General features: G+C 44.3%; 1 protein-coding gene across 8 annotated transcripts in view; it reads left to right on the plus strand.

Moving 5' to 3' along the window:
* The window catches only part of wdr21 (WD repeat domain 21), an 87906-nt gene that overhangs the window by 14984 nt on the left and 51502 nt on the right, over positions 1–21420 (plus strand). For 7 of the 8 annotated variants that reach the window (XM_048599736.1, XM_048599742.1, XM_048599743.1 and 4 more), the window contains exons 3-5: positions 5916–6019; positions 13008–13162; positions 19246–19331. In XM_048599736.1, coding sequence (XP_048455693.1) covers positions 5916–6019; positions 13008–13162; positions 19246–19331 — 345 coding nt within the window. The remainder of the gene's footprint in view (positions 1–5915; positions 6020–13007; positions 13163–19245; positions 19332–21420) is intronic. The other variant, XM_048599741.1, reaches the window with a different exon arrangement.

The raw sequence follows: 21420 nt of genomic DNA on the forward strand, positions 1-21420 counted from the left end.
GCAGTATTCCTCGTCTCTGACCTGCTCTTCTAACTGGGATCACTTAGCTCTGTCTATCATTTGCTGCATATGCTATTTGGCTTCACCAGGTTTGACACCACCTTTTCAGATATGCCTGGAGCTGCTCCTATATGTCCTCCTGCACTCTCCGTTGAATAAGAGTCGATCTCCTGGCTTGATGGTATTGGTTGAGTGGAGGAATATGCGGTGAGTCCAGTTCTGGTCAATGATAACCCCCAGGATGCTGATAGTGGGGAATTCAGTCATGGTAACACCATTGACTGTCAAGGGGCAGTGGTTAGAATGTCTCTTATCAGGGATGATCATAGCCTGGCATTGGTGTGGTGCAAATGTTATTTGCCACTTGTCAGCCCAAGTCTAGATATTGTCCAGATTTTGTTGCATTTGAACATGGACTCCTTTAGTACCTGAGGAGTCGCGAATAGTGTTGAGCATTGTGCAGTCATCGGCAAACATTCCCACTTCTAACGATGGAAGAAAGGCCATTGATGAAGAAGCTGAAGGTGGTTGGGCCTAGGACACTTGCCTGAGCAACTCCTGCAGAGATGTCTTGGAGCAGAGATCTAACAACTATTTCCCTACATCCGAGATATGACTCCCAACCACCAATACCTGTTGCCCCTGGTACCTGTTGATTCTAGTTTTGCTAGGGCTCCTTGAGGCCACATTCAGTCGAATGTAGCCTTGATGTCAAGGACTGTCACTCTCACGTCTCCTCTGGAATTCAGCTCATTTGTCCATGTTTGAACCAAGGCTGTAATGAGGCTAGGAACGCAGTGGTTTTAGTGAAACCCAAACTGGGCATCCGTGAGCAGATTATTGCTGTGCAGGTGGTGATGACATCTTCCATCAGTTTACTGACGATCGAGAGTAGACTGATGGGACAGTAATTGGCCTGGTTGGATTTGTCCTGCTTTTTATGTACAGGACATACCTGGGCAATTTTCCACTTGGTCGGGTAGATGCCACTTTTGTAACTGTACCAGGATAGTTTGGCTGGGGGAAACAGCACGTTCTGGAGCACAAACCTTCAGTACTATTGCCGGAATGTTATCAGGCCTGTAGCCTTTGCAGTATCAATGTCTCTGACCATTTCTTGACATCATGTGGAGTGAATTGACTTGGCTGAAGACTGGTATCTGTAATACTGGGGATCACTGGAGGAGGCCAAGATGGACCACACAGCACTTCTGGCTGAAAATTTCTGCAAAGGCTTCTGAGGAATGGTCACCGGACCCAAAACATTAACTCTGATTTTTGAGATAATAAGGTGCAGAGCTGAATGAACACAGCAGGCCGAGCAGCATCAGAGGAGCAGGAAGGCTGACGTTTCGGGCCTAGACCCTTCGCCCGAAACGTCAGCCTTCCTGCTCCTGTGATGCTGCTCGGCCTGCTGTGTTCATCCAGCTCTACAGCTTGTTACGTCAGGTTCTCGAGCATCTGTAGTTCCTACTAACTCTGACTTCTCTTCACAGATGCTTTCGGACCTGCTGAGCTTTTCCAGAAAATTTTTTTTTTTTGTTTTTGCTCCTCCAGTGAGCTGTTTAATCGTCCACCACCATTCATGATTGGATGTGGCAGGACTGCAGAGCTTAGATCTGATCCATTGATTGTGGGATCACTTAGCTCTGTCTATCTTTTGCTGCCTGTAGTGTTCAGGGATGTGTAGATTAAGTGGGTTGTAGGGGGATGGGTCTGGGTGGGATGCTCATTTGCTGCTTATGTTATTTGGCTTCACCAGGTTTGACGCCACCTTTTCAGATATGCCTGGAGCTGATCCGGTGGCAGCACGGTGGCACAGTGGTTAGCACTGCTGCCTCACAGCGCCAGGGATCCGGGTTCGATTCCAGCCTCGGGTGACTGTCTGTGTGGAGTTTGCACATTCTCCCCGTGTCTGTGTGGGTTTCCTCCGGGTGCTCCGGTTTCCTCCCACAGTCCAAAGATGTGCAGGTTAGGTGGATTGGTCATGCTAAATTGCCCGTAGTGTTCAGGGAGGTGTCGTTTAGGGGGATGGGTCTGGGTGGGATGCTCTGAGGTTTGGATTCTATGATTCTAGCATGTCCTCCTGCACTCTCCGTTGAGCAAGGGTCAATCCCCTGGCTTGATGGTATTGGTTGAGTGGGGGAATATGCCGGGTCATGAGGTTGCACATTGTGCTGGAGTACAGTTCTGCTGCTTTTGATGGCCCACAGAGCCTCATGGATGTCCAGTATTGAGTTGCTAGACCTATTTGAAGTCTGTCCTATATAGCACTGTGGTAGGCAGTTGAGAACAGAGATTTCCTTGCCCATGTTTAACCTGAAGGATACTTCATGAGGTCCAGAATCAATGTTCAGCACCCCTGGGTCAGCTCCCTCCTGACTGTTTGCCACTGTGCTGCCACCACTGGGCCTGTCCTACCAGTTTTTTTTTTCCTTTATTCATTCACGGGATGAGAGCGTCGCTGGCCAGGCAGCATTTATTGCCCGTCCCTAATTGCCCAGGGGGTAATTCAGAGTCAACCACATTGCTGTGGGTCTGGAGTCACATGTAGGCCAGACCAGGCAAGGATGGCAGTTTCCTTCCCTAAAGGACAATGGTGAATCAGATGGGTTTTTCCAACAATCGGCAATGGATTCACAGTCATCATTAGACTCTTAATTCCAGATATTGAGTTCAAATTTCACCATCTGCCAAGGCGGGATTTGAACCTGGTCCCCAGAACGTCATCTGGATCTCTGGATTAACAGTCCAGCGATAATACCACTCGTCCATCACCTCCCCCTGTCCTGGGACAGGGCATATGCAGGGGTGGAGATGGTGGTGTCTGGGACATTGTAAGGCATGATTCTGTGAATATGACTATGTCAGGCTGTTGCTTGACTAATCTATGAGACGGCTCTCCCAATTTTGGCATTAGTAAGGATGTCTTGGCAGGGTCGACAGGGCTGTTTCTGTCTAGGTCAATGCCATCGATATCCATCTGGTTTCATTTCTATGAGACTGTGGTGATTGGTATAACTGGCTTGCTAGGCCATTTCAGAGTGCAATTAAGAGTCAACCACATTGCTATGAGTCTGAAGTCATATGTAGTCTAGACCTGCTGAGGATGACAGATTTCTTTCCCTGAAGGACATTAGTGAACTGGATGGTTTTTTTCCAACAATCGACAATGAATACATGGTCATCAGTAGATTATTAATTACAGATTTTTTTAAAAATTGAATTCAAATTCCACCATCTGCCACGGTCCCCAGAGCCAGCTGAGTTTCTGGATTAAAACCACTAGGCACAGCCATGTCCTAGATTTGACCAGATCCTGCCTTATTTTAATAAATCCCAACTTAAACCAATCCAAGACCCCCTTTTTGGAGCCTATTTTTCTCCTTTTCCATAGCAAACTTTAAATGTATGGTGTTGTGGCCGCTATCACTAAAATGCTGTTCCACTGTCACCTTGATCACCTGACACCTTCATTCTCGAGAACTACTTTCAGCACTGTTTCATCCCTTGAAGGACCGTCTACATGTTGGTATAAAAAACTGACCTATGTGTCAAGAAGTCCACCCCCTCTGAACCATTTATACTACGATTATCCCAATTGATATTGAGGTAGTTGAATTTCTCTAATATAATTACCTCACAGTGAATTGCCTACGTAACTGCTCCTCAATTTACTTATTCCCTAGATGCACCACATATTGATCTCCATCTGCCTGAGTTATGCTCTATTTCTCTTGAAGTAATGCACCCTGATCTCTGCCTCGCTGAATGAGTTTAAATTCCTCCCAACGGCACTAGCAAACCTCCTGTAAGGATGTTGGTCCCATTCTTGTTCAGGTGCAGGCCATCCTGCTTGCAGAGGTCAAACTTTTTCCAGAAAAGATCCCAGTGATCCAGCAAACTAAAACCCTCCCTCCTGCACCAATTCTTGAGCCATGCATTTATCAGCACTATTCTCCTATTTTTGTGCTCGATAGTCTGTGGCAATGGCAGTAATCCTTAGATTACAACCTTTGAGGTCCTGTTCTTCATTCTACTGCCTAGCTCTCTGAACTCTTGATGCAAGACCCCATCCCTTATTCTATCTACATTGTTGATACCAATATGTACTGACAACTTCTGTCTTATCACCCTCCACCTTCAGGATACCCTGCCACTTCTCAGTATATCCTGACCCTGGCACCAAGAAATTAACACACTGTTCTGGAGTTGCATCTGTAGCCACAAAATGCCTGTTGGTTCCTCTATCTAGTGAATTCCCTATCACTATCACTCCTGCTTTCTTCCTCCCCTCCTCTACAGTCAGGCTGCTTGTGGTGCTAGAATCCTGAACACTGATTGCACCCTCTTGAGGTACTAATACCTTCCTCAGCTTCCAGAATGTGATCAATTTGAGAGCGAGACCGCAAAGGACTCCTGCACTGCCTGCTTGATTCTTCCTCACTGCCTGGTGGTCGCTCATTCCCTTTTCTTTTCCTAGTCCCTTCAGATGCAGTGTCGCCACCTCTCTAGTAATACTATCCACATGTCTGTCAGCCTCATAGATGTGCCACAGTGTCTCCAGCTGCAGCTCCGAATCCTCAAGCTCATGCTTGTGCACTTGGGAGCACTTCTTGCATTAGAAGTCATGTAGGATGCTGGTAGGGTCCATGATTCCCCATGTGCAACAGAACACACATTCCATTTGGCTGCCCTTGCCTGCCACAATTTATTATTTTCTGAGAATTATGTAGTCCACAAGGAGATCATTCAGCCTATTATGCACGTACCTGCGCTGTGGGAGAACAGAACAATTAGTCCCAGTTTTCTGAAATAGTAGGAACTGCAGAAGCTGGAGAATCTGAGATAACAAGGTGTAGAGCTGGATGAACACAGCTAAGATTCATTTGGAGCATTTTTAGCCAAAAGGTAAACATTTCAGAGAAGGAAATGCATACAGGCTCCATTGGGCAGCATGAGAGGAGCAGGAAGGCTGACGTTTCGGGCCTAGACCCCAGATTTCTGAAGAAGGACTTCCCTGGACCTTTTAAGTGTTTATTCCAATACCTAAAAGGTCTGGGTCAGTCGGGTTCCTTTGAAATAAGAACTGGATACATACTGAAGAAAAAAAATGTGGGGTATAGGAAAACAAATAGAAAACTGGAACTAATGTTCTGTTCTCCCACAGAGCAGGCACATGCATAATAGGCTGAATGATCTCCTCGTGGACTACATGGAGGCAGAGTCAGTTGTGAATGTGAAAAGGAATTCAATGATTATCTATAAGGAATTCAGATTATAGGGGAAAAAGAAAGGGAATAGGACTGAGATAATAAGAACTGCAGATGCTGGAGAATCTGAGATAACAAGGTGTAGAGCTGGATGAACACAGCAGGTCAAGCAGCATCAGAGGAGCAGGAAGGCTGACGTTTCGGGCCTAGAACCCTTCTTCAGAAATAGGACTGCCTGATTTACTCTTAGAGCTGACAAGCACACACAGTATTCTTGGGTACTGTATCTTCAGTGATGCTGCCTGAGGTGTATGTTGGGGAAGTACTCTATTTTCTTCTCCTGTTTTTCAGTTGTTCCTCAAACTCGATGTGTTGAGTTTGAAACATGACTTACTGCTAATAAAAGGTTTTGGACATTGACTTATTTATAGGGGCTCCATTGTCCAAAGTGCCTATTTCCAAACATCTGAAAATTTTTGTATGTGAGATTAGAAGACTTATTGCCTTATGATATAGTTTGTTTTCTGTCCTATCAAGTTAGCATTTACTTGAAGAAAGGGTATTTGTAGATACTATTGTTTATTTTCAGTTTAACCATTTGTTTAATGTGTTAAAATAGTTACAAAGTTGCAGATTTTTGAAGTAATTCTGTAAAGACATGTCTCTTAATATTTGATTTCCTAAATTTGTTGTGATGTTTAGGAACCAGAGACCTGATCCTGATGCATCAGAGAGTGGTTTAAATGAACAGAATAATTCGGCACCTGAATCAACTAACAGTACTTCAGTGTCTCCTGATGTGCCAGGCAAGTACTTCCATCTTTGGCAACATTTTGTGTTGTTACACTGCAAAAGAAAATTGTATTCAAACGGAGTCCAAATGGAGACTTATATATGAGAGCTTTATTTCAGTTAGCCACATTCTAGTAAACTACTAGCTCTCAACTGATTCAAATCCAATTAACTGTTCATTAATGTATTGATTAACTGGTCTCTCATTCCATTAGGTCTCAGGCATTCCTTCGGATCATATTAAGTAATAACACTGTCGCTTCCTGATAATTCAACATCATTTGTTGCATTGAAAGAAAAACACTGTGTCAAGCAATGTAAGATACATATGAGTAGGAAAGAAGAGCTAAAGTATTGAATTTTTAGATAACCGATTAACCAGAAATATTTTGTAGTTTTCCAGTGTACAACTTGTGAATAATTCTGTTGGCATAGTGATAGAAGGATCTGTTGAAACAGGGCATCCATTTTCTGGCTTCATGGGGAATCTCATTTGCTATATCTTCTCAATTAACTAAAATTGGAAAGTACTTTGACAAAATACACAGGAAGCAGCAAGGGCTAATTTCAGACCACTTTGAGAATTATAACCTCAACAGGGCCCTGGCAAACCACAACCTTGCCTAATATTTAGATTGCATTGTATAATTACAAAATACAGGAGGAGCATTATGATAAGAACTGTCACTTGGAGTGACATATGTATAGGTGACCTGAAGTCTGGTCAAAGATATAAAGTCATATAGTATTGCAGCATGGAAAGAGGCCCTTCAGCCCATTATGTCAGGCATCTATCTACTCTAATCCCATGCAATGAAGTTTTAAGTATTCATCTAAATAGGCCTTTAATATTATGATTGTTCTCACCTCTACATTCCTTTCAGGAGTTGAGTTCCAGATACCACCACCTTCTGGGTGAAAGGATTTCTCTTTAAACCCCCTTAAATCTCCTGTCCATAAGCTTAAATCAGTGCCTTCTGGTAACTAACCTAAGAGCAAAAATTAATTTCTAACTGCCCTACATTCCTCAAAATTTTGTACACCTCAAAAAGATCCTTTTGTTTTCCTGTGGGCATTGCTAGTTTGGCCAGCATTTTATTGTCTGTCCCTGGTTGCCCTTGAGAAGGTGGTGGTGAGCTGCCTTCTTGAACCGCTGTGGTCCACTTGCTGTAGGTTGACCCACAATGTCGTTAAGAAGGAATTCCAGGATTATGACTCAGCGACAGTGAAGGAACAACAAAATGTTTCCAAGTTAGGTTGGTGAGTGGCTTGTGGGGGGAGCTTGTAGGTGGTGGTTGAGCACTATTTATTCTCTGCAAGGTTAACAATGATGCAAGGTTAACAATGATGCCATTATTAACCTGACTATAGCTGTTGTCATAAATTACTCCACTTTGTGACTTTGTTCCTTTAACTTTGAGTTTACATGGCTGGCATAAACAGGATTATTGATTTTGCTTGATCGTTACTTCATAGGTTATGGAGCATTTCAAATCAGCCTGCATAGAGATCCATAATGAAATCAATTATTTTTCACTACAGGTGACCTTTTCTCACACCGGCTCCAGTCACACAAAACAGCCTTCTACTACCAACCTCTGTTTCCGCCAGTAGGCCAATTTTGGATCCAACTTGCTAAATTACCCTGGATCCTATGAGCTTCTTTATCAGTTTCCCACGTGGCACCTTGTTGAAGGCCTTGGTGAAATCCATATAAACTACGCAAGGTTGTTGGCTTGCTCACCGAGCTGGCTGGTTATCGTACAGATGTTTTGACACCATGCTTGGAATTTATATGATTTATATGCATGCAAAATAGAACCAGAAATGACAGAACCTAACTTAACAGACTGAATCATATAAATTCCAAGCGGAGTAGAGCAACATCGCTTCATCAGAGGCCGCACTGATGATGATACCTAGCATGGTAACGAAACGTCTGTACGATAAACAGACCAGCTCGGCGAGCTAGCCAGCAACCTCATCCACAACCCAAGCTACAAATCTTTACGAGAACCTTAAACCAACTATATCAGCTGCTCTACCCTCGTCTACACACTTGTCACCTCCTTGAAACATGCCACAAATTTGTGAGGCATGACTTGCCTCTGACAAAGCTATGCTGACTATCCCTGATCAAATCTTGCCTTTTAAGTGGAGATTAATTTTCTCCCTTCACTCTTTTAGCCAGCAGTTTACCTACAGCTGATGTTAGACTTATCAGGCTATAGTTCTCTGATCTATCTGTATCACCTTATAAAAAGGGTGGTACACAATTAACTGTTCCCTAGCCCTCTAGCACCTCCCCTGTGGCCACAGACGATTTAAAGATTTGGGTCCAGGCCCCTTCGTTTCTTTCCTCATCTTTCAGCTTGGGATGCAACTCATCTGGATTTGGGGATTTGTCCATTTTTTAAATCTGCCAAAGCCATCAATATCTTCTCACTTCTTGTATCAATCTGCTCAAGAGCTTCACAGATCATTTCTTGAATTCTGTACTGTATCTTTCTTCTCCCAAGTAAAGTCAGATGTGACATGCTTATTTAACATTCTACCAATGTTGTGCATTTTCATGTAGAAATCCCTAATAATCCCTACTCTTTCCCTGGTTATCCTCTTCCCTTGATATAAATTGTACAATATCTTGGGAGCAATGTTTAATTTCTACTTTAACTGTTTTCTTCATATATCAAGTATTTATGTCACATGTTCCCCCCCATTTATCAGAATTAAATTCCATCTGCCACTGATTGACCAATCTATTTATTTCCACAGCCTTCTACCACCCAACCTCTGTTGAACACAGCAGCTTTTGTCCCCCCTCTTGTGTCTCCTGGTTCTTTTTCCAGTTGTCATAAATCCTTTGGTTACTGCCCTTTTTTGTCCCTGGAAACAATTCTTCTCACTTTACTTTATTGAAAATGTTCATGATTTTAGAATTTGCTGTTTTCCTTCTCTGCTTTGTTAACTTTTTAAATTTATATTAGGCCTTTAATGCAGGAAGGCTGTTCCCGATGACCTCCGTTTCCAGCACCAGGAGTCAGTCTAATGATACGGGTTAAGCTATTTAGGACTGAGATGAGAAGAAACTTCTTCACTCAGACGGAGTAGTGAGCCTGAAATTTCTGCCACAGAAAGCAGATGAGGCCACAGCATTGAATGCATTCAAGAAAGAGTTAGATATAGTTCTTAGGGCTAAAGGAATCAAAAGGGTATGGAGAAAAAGCAGGAACCAGGTACTGAATTGGATGATCAACCATGAATAAACTGAAATGGCAAAGCAGTCTCAAAGCCTGAATGGCGTGGTCCTGCTTCTATTTTCTGTTTCTATGAAAAATATGGCAATCAACTACATCATGAGATATTTGGCCAGATGATCAAACCTCTTGGTGAAAGATTTTAAGAATTGTCTAAAAGGTAGAAATGAAATAGAGAGAGGGTATTCCAGAGCTTCAGTAATTGAAGCAATGACTAGCAAAAGGTGGAGTGATTAATACCTCCATTTTAAGATGTGGAGATTTTGATGTTGGACTGGAGTAGACAAAGTCAGAAGTCACACAATACTGTAGTCCAGCTGGTTTATTTGAAACCACAAATTTTCAGAGCGCTGCTCCTTCATCAGGTAAAGTGGAGGGAAGCACACAAGCACAGAATTTTTTTGCAGAGGGATAATGGTAAGATAATTCCAGATAATTAAGGGTATCAAAAGATAAATGCAAATGGTGTGAGTGGGGTGTCAATAGGCTGAATAGCAAGCATTTGTATTTATCTTTTGACGATGTTAATTACCTGGGATTTATCTTACCATTTACTCTCTGCGTAAAAATTCTGTGCCTGTGTTCTTCCCTCCACTTCACCTGACGAAGGAGCAGCGCTTCAAAAGCTTGTGATTTAAAATAAATCTGTTGGACTTCCAATTTTAAGAGACCAGACCTAGATGGCCCAGATATCTTGGAAACTTGTGGGACTGAGGGAGATCGAGATAGAGAGGAATGAGACCATGGATTGCTTTGGAAACAGGGAAGACAATTTTAAAATTGAGATGTTGCTGATTGAAAGCCTTTGTAGATGAATGAACATGGATGACAGTGTACAGGTTGAGAGTTAAGACATGGTGGCAGAGTTTTGGATGCCCTCAAGTTTCAGAGTTTAGAGCGTTGGATACCGTGAAGAGTCCTATGGAAAAGTTCATTCTTGGTATAAAGACGTGAATGAGGTTTCGACAGAAACTGAACAAAGATTGGGAGCTTGTGCGGGAAGTTGGGCAATGTTACAATTGTGAAATATAGGCAATCATAGTGATTGTAAATTGGATTAAACATAACATTATTTTTCCAACAGATGGCTCAGTCTAGGACTGTTGCCAGGAAATGGAATGAAGCCAATTGCTAGGAAATGGAGTTTAGAATCAATAATATTCTCAGTTCCCAATATTCTGATTATCCAGTACTCTGTGTCAGTTAGGGAGTTTGATATGGTAACAACAGTGGAGGGATTGAGCTAGGTGATGTTAATGTACATGTGCAAACTAACTCTGTGCTTTGGATGTTTGCTGAGAAGCAGAAAATGGATGAGAAACAGGAGGGGGCTGAATCCATGCTATTGTGGCATTCCAAGGTAATCCTTTATTCATTAATGCGATGAGGGATCTCTGGCTATGCAGCATTTATTGCCCATCCCTAATTGTCCAGGACAATTCAGAGTCGGCCAAATTGCTGTAGGTCTGGAGTTACATGCAGACCAGACCAGGTAGGGATGACAGTTTCCTTCCCTAAAGGACAATAATGAACGAGATGAGTTTTTCTGACAATTGGCAATGAATTCATGGTCATCATTAGATTCTTAATTCCAGATATTTTTATTGAATTCAAACTTCACCATCAAATTTCTCCGCCGTGGTGGGATTTGAACCTGGGTCCCCAGAACATTATCTGGGTCTCTGAACTAACGGTCCAGCAATATTACCACTGGACCATCGTCTCCCCTGCAATGGTGATGAGATTAACTGGGAACAGGCATTCAGAAAGAAACAAAAGGAATGGATGTTTCAGCGCTAGGCCAAGGAGAAACGTGGAGGGGATTAAGCCCAGTGATCTCGGGCAAGGGACTGGTAGGGCAACGATGGCTGAATGGATGCACTCCATTTGGTGGCAAATTACCTTGCTGTTGGGCTGAGGGTGGATGAGGCTTGAGAGATAAGTTGCTGTTAAGAAGTGAAGCTATAAGGTATAGGTGCAAAATTAGGCCATTCGGCCCATTGATTCTGCTCTGCCATTATATCATAGCTGATATGTTTCTCAACCCCATTCTCCTGCTTTCTTCCCATAACCCTTGATCCCCTTACTAATCAAGAATATATCTATCACTGTCTTAAATATACTCGGTGACTTGGAATCCATAGCCTTCAATGGCAATGAGTTCCATAGACTCACCACCCTCTGGCTGAAGAAATTCCTCCTCATCTCAGTTCTGAAGGGTCATCGTTTCACTCTGAGGTTGTACCCTCTGATTCTGGTCTCACCCATTAGTGGAAACATCTTCACCATGTCCACTCTTTGATTTGATTTATTGTAGTCATGTGTAACCTAAGTACAGTGAAAAGCTTTGTTTTGCAAGCAATACAGGCAGATCATCTCTGACAACCACGAAGAGTCTGTCAGGTGAATGGACAAGAAGAAAAGGGAATAAACTCCAGCAATCTTTGTTTAAGAAGCTCTGAGAGGAATGAGAGAATAATAGGTTGCTGCTCATCGTTTGTCAGAGCCAAATGTTTTGATGAACCTATTAGGGGATTGCCAAGAGAGGCACAGAGGGAAGTTGTAGGTTATCCAAGAGGGAGTCAAGCCTAGGACAGTAGCAGGAGAATGGGAAGGTGAAGGGATATTGAAAAGTTGGGTTGGACTTGAGTCAAGAGTGACGGTTGAAATTACACATAAATGGACTCGAGAATGGTTAATGATGTGGAACCAGGTAAGTATCAGCAAGGAGCATTGATGCACTGTTGAGTTCAGGGACATATGAGGTCCAGAAATCATGTGGCAATAGAATATGGAAGGGATTCTTTGTAGGAATGAGCAGATGGACCCAAGACAATATTGTCTAACCGATCTGGCTCTCTTTCTTCTGTTTTTATGCCTCCTGTTGTTTCTCTGCTCTGATCACAGATGAAACTGGGGTTCCCCACAAGATTCAAAAGCAGCAGGAATTGTTGATCGCCTCGGGCAAGTTTTTCTTTCCTGGCCACAGACAGGTTGAAGCTGAAAAGCCCGGATGACCAGTGGCCAGTAACCAAGTCTAAGCTTTTAAGGAGCAGAAACAGACCATTCGGCCTATTGAATCCACATCAGCTGTGCGAACAGCATCCCACCCAGACCCATTTCCCCCCAACCCTATCCCCATATCCCTGTATTTCACATTGCTAATCCACCTAGCCTGCACATCCCTGGACAATATGGGGAATTTAGCATGGCCAATCTACCTAACCTGTATATCTTTGGACTGTGTGAGGAAAGTGGAGAACCCAGACGAAACCCACACAGACACAGGGAGAATGTACTTACTCCACACAGACGGTCACTTGGACTCACCAAAGAAGGACCTCAGCTTCTCCAGACTCTCCATATAACCAAAACCGTCACCCTCGTTCCATTTTAATAAATCTATTGTGTCCTTGCCAGTATCTGGACAATCTTCCTCCACTGTAGTGTCCAGAACTGGATGTGATTTCTAGCCACAAGTTGATCAGTGATTCGTAAAATAGCTGTAATTTCCTTTTGTACTTAAAGCTTTTATTTGCAAAACAGAAGATCCTTAAACTTTGTAACAGAGTTTATTGATAATCTGTCAGTTTTCCATTTCTTCAGTGATCCCATTGAGGCTAACAAATTTTCTTTTCAGGGCCTCACCACAGTAGAGTCTGGAAATTAAAAAAAAATGTTTGGATGTCAAAGTGAAACAGTTCATGTGGTTAAGTAATCAGTATTTTTCCTTTTCTCCCCCCAGAGTTACCTGGATTTTACTATGATCGCAAAAAGGACAGATATTTTAGGCTGTTACCTGGACATAATAACTGTAACCCTCTTACTTGGGAATCAATCAGAAAAATGGAAATGGAAGAAAAACGATTGGAGATGTTGGAAGAGGATGCTAAAGCTAAGGTTATTAGAGCTGTAGTTTGTTTTTATGAAAAGTTTGAGATCTGTAAGGATGTGATAACATTTTTGGATAGAAAATTCTCAGAATCAATGTCTCATTTTAAGGTCTGCAGGCAGTAACAGCAAGGGTCAGTGCTGGGTCTCAGCTATTTAATAATGTGTATCAATGACCTAGATGACAGGACTGATATTATCTCGTTACAATCCCAGACCAGTTTTCCAAATTTACTTAAACTATCTGGCTAGGAAGCAATAATCTTTATTTTTAACAAAAACAGAAATTGCTGGAAAAAACACAACAAGTTTGGCAGGGAGGGGTAAGGCCTAAAAGATAGTTGGAATTGGAGCCCAGAGAAAGAGAAAAGCAAAGGAATATGTTAAATTCAGCCCAGGAGAATGACTAGCCCCTAATGAACTTGTAGTAGCTAACAATGGGGTTGTTTGTGGTGTCATCCGTGTGATGACACGGAAGAAGGTGTTCAGGCTCTAAAATAATTGAACTCAATATTGTGTCCAGAAGACTGGAGCAGTGAATAAAGTAGACTAGATTGAGTGAAGTGCATTTAAATCATTGCTTCACCTGGAAAGTGTGTCTGGATAATGAGGAGAGAGGAAATAAATGGGCTGGTGTTACCTTCTGTGATTGCATGGGAAGGTGCTGTGTGGAGGAGTGGATCAGGGTATCTCAGATTGAATAGTCCCTGCAGAAAGCTGACAAGGGAGGGGAGTAAAATATGTGTGGTGGTGGTGATATCCTGCTCGAGATGGTGGAAATGGCAGTTTGCAATCCTGTAGATGTGAATGCTGACGGGAGAGTAGGTGAGGATGACGGGGATCCGATCACTGTGGGAGGGGAGAGAGGGCGTTAGGGCTGAAATATGGGAGGTGGTTGAGGGCCCTGTCAACCACAGTAGTGGGGAATCCTCAGTTGAGGAAGAAGGTGGACATTTTGGAGGCCCCTTTGTAGAACTTGGCATCATCAGAACAGATGCAATGGAGGCGAAGGGAATGGAGTCTTTACAGGAAGCAGGGTGTGGGGATGTATAGTCAAGTTAACTGTGGGCAACAGTGGATTTGTAGTGAATGTTGGTGGCCAGCCTACCCCTGGAAATGGAAGCAGACGTTGAGGAAGGAAAGGGCGGAGTCTGAGAAGGACCAGGTGAAGGTGAGCGCGGTGTGTAAATTGGAAGTGAAATTGATAGACTTTTCCAATTCTGGAAGATAGAGGGAGGCAGCATTGATGATATCATTGACTTTCCAGAAAAAATGTTGTGGGTGGGGACTGGAATAATGTTCCACGTACCCCACAAAGAGACTGGCGTAACTGGGGCCTATACCAGCACTCAAGGCCACCCCTTTGATCTGAAGAAAGTGGGAGGAGTTAAAGGAGATAGTAAGAACTGCTGATGCTGGAGTCAGCGATAACTCACTGTGGAGCTGGAGGAACACAGCAGGCCAGGCAGCATCAGAGGAGTAGGAAAGTTGACATTTCGGGTCAGGACTTTCCTACTCCTCTGATGCTGCCTGGCCTCCTGTGTTCCTCCAGCTCTACACGAGTTAAAGGAGAAGTTGGTTAAAGTGAGGATGAGCTCAGCAAGGTGGAGGAGGAGGATGGTGGTAGGAGATCCGGACAGCTCAGGCCATTTTTTTCGGGAAAAAGCAGACACCCCTGAGACCATCCTGATGGGGCATGGATATGTAAATAGTGAAGAGGAAGCAGATGGAGCTGCGAACTGGAAATTTAAAACTGATGAGCTTTTCCAGCAACTTTGTTTTTGTTCCCAGTCTATCCAATTTCTCTTTATAACTGAAATTCTCCAGTCCAGGCAACATCCTGGTAAATCTCCTCTGTACCCCCTCTAATGCTTTGACATTCCTCCTATAATGTGGATTCCAGAACTACACACAATACTGTAGCTGTGGCCTAACCAACGTTTTATTCAGTTCCAGCATAACCTCCCCTGTACTTAAATTCTATGCTTTAGCGAATAAAGGCAAGTATTTCATTTGTGTTCTCAACCTCTTTCTCTATCTGTCCCACTATTTTAAATGACTAGTGAACATGTCCACTAAGATCCAGCACAGATTCTATCATCTGCAGTAATTTTTTCCTATCTAAGGTCTCTCTCTTGCAGTGCCCGCATGTGAGCTATCTCATTTGTGTAGAAAGACACAAATGGTCCCTCCAATTACCAATGCTTCCTAGTTGATCAAAGTAGGATTCAAGCTCAGGGGAAGAACTGGCTGTGTGAAATTAGACATTGAGGGCTAGAATTTTACTTATGAATGAGTACGAGAAGATCCAGGAAAGGAGGGTGATTGCCTAGAACAGGAGTTGGCCATGACAGAGTTGCTTGTGAGAGGGAGGTTCAAAGTTGGATCAATTAAAGTGAAATTTTAATGAGATTTGATGACCCATGCTATCAACAGTGGGGGAGTCATTCAGAAATCTGTGGGATCTGCTTTAATATTATTTAATATTTAATGTGCACTGCGGGGTGTTTGATCACTGAATATTGCCCAGATGAACTACATGTTAACTCCAGGTCTTAGAAATAAGTCATACAGGCATTGAAGATCGTATTACTGTTGTAACGTTGCTCAGTAAGCTTTATTGCTATTTGTTCATAACAATGGAACCTTATAGCTTTATTTGCTTTATTCTGTCCCTGTGTCTCACTTTTTAACAAATTTAAAAAAAGGTTTTAAAATACTTTAAAACTAAAGGTCTACTGACCTCTACATTGTGGAGGCTGAACACCAAATCTCAGATTTCTCCTCCTATCACCTCCTGGACCTGACCCCACCATTCAATACCAGGCCATTGTTTGCACAACTGTCACTAGTCTCATTTCATCTGGTTATCCCCCTGCCCCCATACCACACATCCCCCTAACCCCAACTCCACCACTACCTTCAAGCTCATAGATCCCAAGCCAATGTGGCCCACTTCTATCTCCTTCTAAAATATACAAACAGGACTGCCTGGACAGACCCATCGTTGCTGTCTGCTCCTGCCCAATGATACTCATCTCTTTCTACCTCAACTCAATTTTTTTTCTCCCTTCCCACGCATATCTGCGATTCTTCTTTTAAAACTTTTCTTTTAAAACTCGAAAACAGAGTTAACGTTTTGGGTCCAGAGAACTGAGGAAGGGTCACCAGACCTGAAACGTTAACTCTGTTTTCTCCTTTACAGATGCTGCCAGACCTGCTGAGCTTTTCCAGCAACTTTGTTTTTGTTCCCGATTTACAGCATCCGCAGTTCTTTCGGTTTTTATTTGGATAGACTGGTGTTGTTTTCCTTGGAGCTGAGGAAACTGAGAGGGGACATGATTGAGATGTGCAAAATTATGAGGGGCATAGATGGGGTAAATGGGAGGAACATTTCCCCTTGATGGAGGAATCAATGACCGGGGTATAGATTTAAGGTAAGAGGCAGAAGGTTTAGAGGAGACGTGAGGAAAATCCTTTTTGATGCAGCGGGTGGTGGGAATCTGAAACTCCATGCCTGTAAGAGTGGTAGAGGCAGAAACCGTCATAACATTTAAGTTTTTAGATGTGCATTGCGATGCCAAGGTATATAAGGCTATGGGCCAAGTGCTGGAAAATGGGCTTAGAATAGTTAGATGAGACAACAAGGTGCAGGGCTGGATGAACACAGCAGGCCAAGCAGCATCATAGGAGCAGAGAGGCTGACGTTTTGGGCCTAGACCCTTCATCAGAAAAGGGGGAGGGGAAGGGGGTTTTGAAATAAATAGGGAGAGAGTGGGAGGCGGATAGAAGAGGGATAGAGGAGAGGATAGGTGGAGAGGAAACGAACAGGTCGAAGAGGCGGGGATGGAGCCAGGAAAGGTGAGTGTAGGTAGGGAGTTAGGAAGGGGATAGGTCAGTCCAGGGAGGACGGACAGGTCAAGGGGGCGGGATGAGGTTGGTCGGTAGGAGATGGAGGTGCGGCTTGAGGTGGGAGGAGGGGATAGGTGGGAGGAAGAACAGGTTAGGGAGGCAGGGACGAGCTGGACTGGTTTTGGGATGCGGTGGGGGGAGGGGAGATTTTGAAACTTGTGAAATCCACATTGATACCATTGGGCTGCAGGGTTCCCAAGCGGAATATGAGTTGCTGTTCCTGCAACCTTCGGGTGGCATCGTTGTGGCACTGCAGGAGGCCCAGGATGGACATGTCGTCTGAGGAACGGGAGGGGGAGTTGAAATGGTTCGCGACTGGGAGGTGCAGTTGTTTGTTGCGAACCGAGCGTAGGTGTTCTGCAAAGCGGTCCCCGAGTCTCCGCTTGGTTTCCCCGATGTAGAGGAAGCCACAGCGGATGCAGTATACCACATTGGCAGATGTGCAGGTGAACATCTGCTTGATGTGGAAAGTCTTCTTGGGGCCTGGGATGGGGGTGAGGGAGGAGGTATGGGGGCAGGTGTAGCACTTCCTGCGGTTGCAGGGAAAAGTGCCGGGTGTGGTGGAGCTGGAGGGGAGTGTGGAGCGGACAAGGGAGTCACGGAGAGAGTTGTCCCTCCGGAAAGCAGATAAGAGTGGGGCGGGAAAGATGTCTTTGGTGGTGGGGTCGGATTGCAGATGGCGGAAGTGTCGGAGGATGATGCGTTGGATCCGGAGGTTGGTGGGGTGGTACGTGAGGACGAGGGGGATTCTTTTTTGGTTTTTATTGCGTGGACGGGGTGTGAGGGATGAGGTGCGGGAGATGTGGGAGACACGGTTGAGGGCGTTCTCGACCACCGAGGAGGGGAAGTTACGGTCCTTGAAAAACGAGGACAACTGAGATGTACGGGAGTGGAGTGCCTCAAAACCAGTCCAGCTCGTCCCTGCCTCCCTAACCTGTTCTTCCTCCCACCTATCCCCTCCTCCCACCTCAAGCCGCACCTCCATCTCCTACCGACCAACCTCAAACCGCCCCCTTGACCTGTCCGTCCTCCCTGGACTGACCTATCCCCTTCCTAACTCCCTACATACACTCGCCTTTCCTGGCTCCATCCCCGCCTCTTCAACCTGTTTGTTTCCTCTCCTCTATCCCTCTTCTATCCGCCTCCCACTCTCTCCCTATTTATTTCAAAACCCCCTTCCCCTCCCCCTTTTCTGATGAAGGGTCTAGGCCCGAAACGTCAGCCTCTCTGCTCCTATGATGCTGCTTGGCCTGCTGTGTTCATCCAGCCCTGCACCTTGTTGTCCGGATTCTCCAGCATCTGCAGTTCCTACTATCTTAGAATAGTTAGATGACTGCTTTTGACTGGCACAGATGCAGTGGGCTGATTGGCCTTTTTCTGTGCTGTAGGTCTCCATGACGAAAGGAACTTTAGCTTTTATTGCAAAAGGATCAGAGTAGAAGTGAAGAAGCCTTACATTTTCATACGGGACCATGGTGAGATTGCTTCCGGAATACTATGCATAGTTTTGATCTCCTTGCCTGAGAAAATTTAGTGCTGTGTGTGAGGGAGTTTAGTGAATGCTTCCCGGAATGAGGGATTGTTTGAGGAGGAGCAATTGAGTGGATCAGGTCTATATTCTGTGGAGTTTAAAAGGATGAGAGCTGATCTAAATGAATCACAAAATGCTATCACAAAGAGCTTTACAGACCTAATTCTGAGAGGATGGTTCCCCTCTCTGGAGAGTTTAGAACATGGATCTTGGTCTCAGAACAAACTGTTGAACATTTATGACTGAGATGTGGAAAATTTCCTTCACTCTCAAGGTAGTGAATTTTTCCAATTCTGTACCTCTTGAGCTGTGTAGATGCTCACTTGCTAAGCCTTGTCAGACTAGCCTGGTAGATTTGACACTGTGAATGAAGGGATATGGGGGAAGAGTGCAGGAAGGTGAGGCTGAGGTAGCAATCTGCAATGGTCTGATTGACTAGTGGAGTAACCTGAGGGCCAGATGGCAGAGTCCCTACTCCACATTTTATTTCTGAATTCAGTTGAGTTTTGTATTCCCCGTTGACAGTATCATCTTCTGTTCAAGGCTCAGGGAAGTGCTGCTTTTGTAAGTTAACGGTTTCGGCTTTTTAATGAAGCCACGTGTGACTGTCTTTGATCACTGCATTCCTAACGTTTTTTTGTTTTGAAAGCAGCCAGTGGTTAGAATGGGTCTGGATCTCACCAGGTTACTACAGAAAAGAGATTCCGGATTAATGAAACCGGCATCATGTTCGCGGTAAGTAGATTATATTATTTAAACAATTTACATAGCATTAAATCTGCTGCACAACTCAATTAGATCACATATGATCATCTAACTCAATGCCACTTTCCTGTGCTACCTCAATGTCCTTTTGCTTTTGTTAGCCTTCAGAAATTTATCAATTCCTAACTTAAACTGCTCAGTGATAGAGATTCCACAGCCCTCTGGGCTAAAGGCTTTCAAAGATTCACCACCCTCTGAGTGAAGGAATTTCTCTTCACCTCAGTCCTAAATGGCCCTTAATTCTGAGATTGTATCCCTCAATTTTAGGTCAATCAGCCAGGGAAAATCTTGTGTCCTTCCTGCAAGAATTTTGCAAATTTGTGAGGTCACCCCTCATTCTACGAGACTCGAAGGAATACAGACCTGTTTTTTCCAAGTCTCTTCATAACACAATCCCCCTTACCGGGGACTCATCTGGCAAACCTCTGTTGCAGTCTTCTCCGAAGATCCTTAGCTTCATAGATGCCAGTCTTCAGCCAATTAGATTCACTCTTGAATCAAAGAACAGGTAGAGGTACTGGATACTGCAAAGGCTTCAGGCCTTGTCAACATTATAGCAATAATACTGAAATGTGTGCTGCAGAACTTGTCGCGCCCGTAGCCAGGCTGTTCCAGTCCAATTACAACACTGGCATCTACCCGACAATGTCTAGTTATATACTGTACGCAGCATAACAAATCCAGCCCGACCAATTACTGCCCTTCAGTTGCTCGATTAGTCTTTCCTAGATAATGGGTAAGCTCATAAAGGGGCCACCGACAATGCTATTGAACAGCACTTACTTAGCAATAGCCTGTTCAGTGACCCTCAGTTTGGATTTTGCCAAGGCCACTCGGTCCTGACCTCATCATAACCTTGGTACAAACATGACCAAAAGTGCTGAATTCCAGAAGTGAGATCACTGGTTTGACATCCAGGCTATATTTGAACAACTGTGGCAAAAAGGGGCCTCCTTTTCAAAGTGTTCAAGGATAATGGATATCCAAAGAACTGGGTCAGGAGATGCCTACAGGAACAGCATCAGAAAGATTCTACACGACCCGACACACTCATCACACTGTCCTACATCAGGAACACGTCAGAACTCACCACAAGACTCCTACGACCGCTAGGCATCAGAGTGGCACACAAGCCCACATCAACCCTATGACAAGTGCTCACCCGAACTAAAGACCCACTCCCTGCCATGGACAGGACCAATGTCATCTACAAGATCCCCTGCAGAGACTGTGAGAAACACTACATCGGACAAACAGGAAGGAAACTAACAACAAGAGTACGTGAACGCCAACTGGCTACAAAAAGACACGACCAATACTCACTCCTCTCAATCCACATGGACAAGGAGAACCACCACTTCGACTGGGACAACACCAAGATCATAGGACAGGCTAGGCAGAGACAAGCACGAGAATTCCTGGAAGCATGGGACTCCACGAAGCATGCTATTAATAAACACATTGAACTCAACCCCATATACATTCCACTACGGAGGAAACCCGGAAGTGAGGCAATCCATCGCGATGGACCCCAGAGTTTAAAAACCAGGCGGGAAAACACATCGATGCTTCATCAGAGGCTGCACTGAGGATGTTACCAAGCACAGTAACGAAACGTCTGCAGAACAACAAACCAGCTCGGGGAGCCAACCAACCTCAACACCCACAACCCGAGCTACAGATCTAGTCCAAAACCTTAGGGACTTCGCAAAACTGAAGTCAATGGGAATTGCAAAAACTTCTTTGCTGGAGTCATATCTGGCGCATAGGAAGATGGGGGATTTGGTTGTGGTTGTTCAAAGTCAGCCACCTCAGCTCCAAATCATCTCTGCTGGAGTTCTTCAGGTAGTGTGTTAGGCCAAACCATCTTCAGGTGCATCATCAATGACCTTCCCCCATCAGAAGGTCAGAACTGGGGATGTTCACCGATGATTGTGCAATGTGGCAAGTAATATTTAAACTTCTCAAATGCCAGGCCATCTCCAACCAGAGAGAATGTAGCCATTGCCCTTTGGCATTCACTGACATTGCCATAATTGTATCCCCTACTTGAGGGGAA

This window comes from Rhincodon typus, chromosome 8 (genome assembly GCF_021869965.1).
Source record: "Rhincodon typus isolate 14 chromosome 8, sRhiTyp1.1, whole genome shotgun sequence".
Classification (NCBI taxonomy): domain Eukaryota; kingdom Metazoa; phylum Chordata; class Chondrichthyes; order Orectolobiformes; family Rhincodontidae; genus Rhincodon; species Rhincodon typus.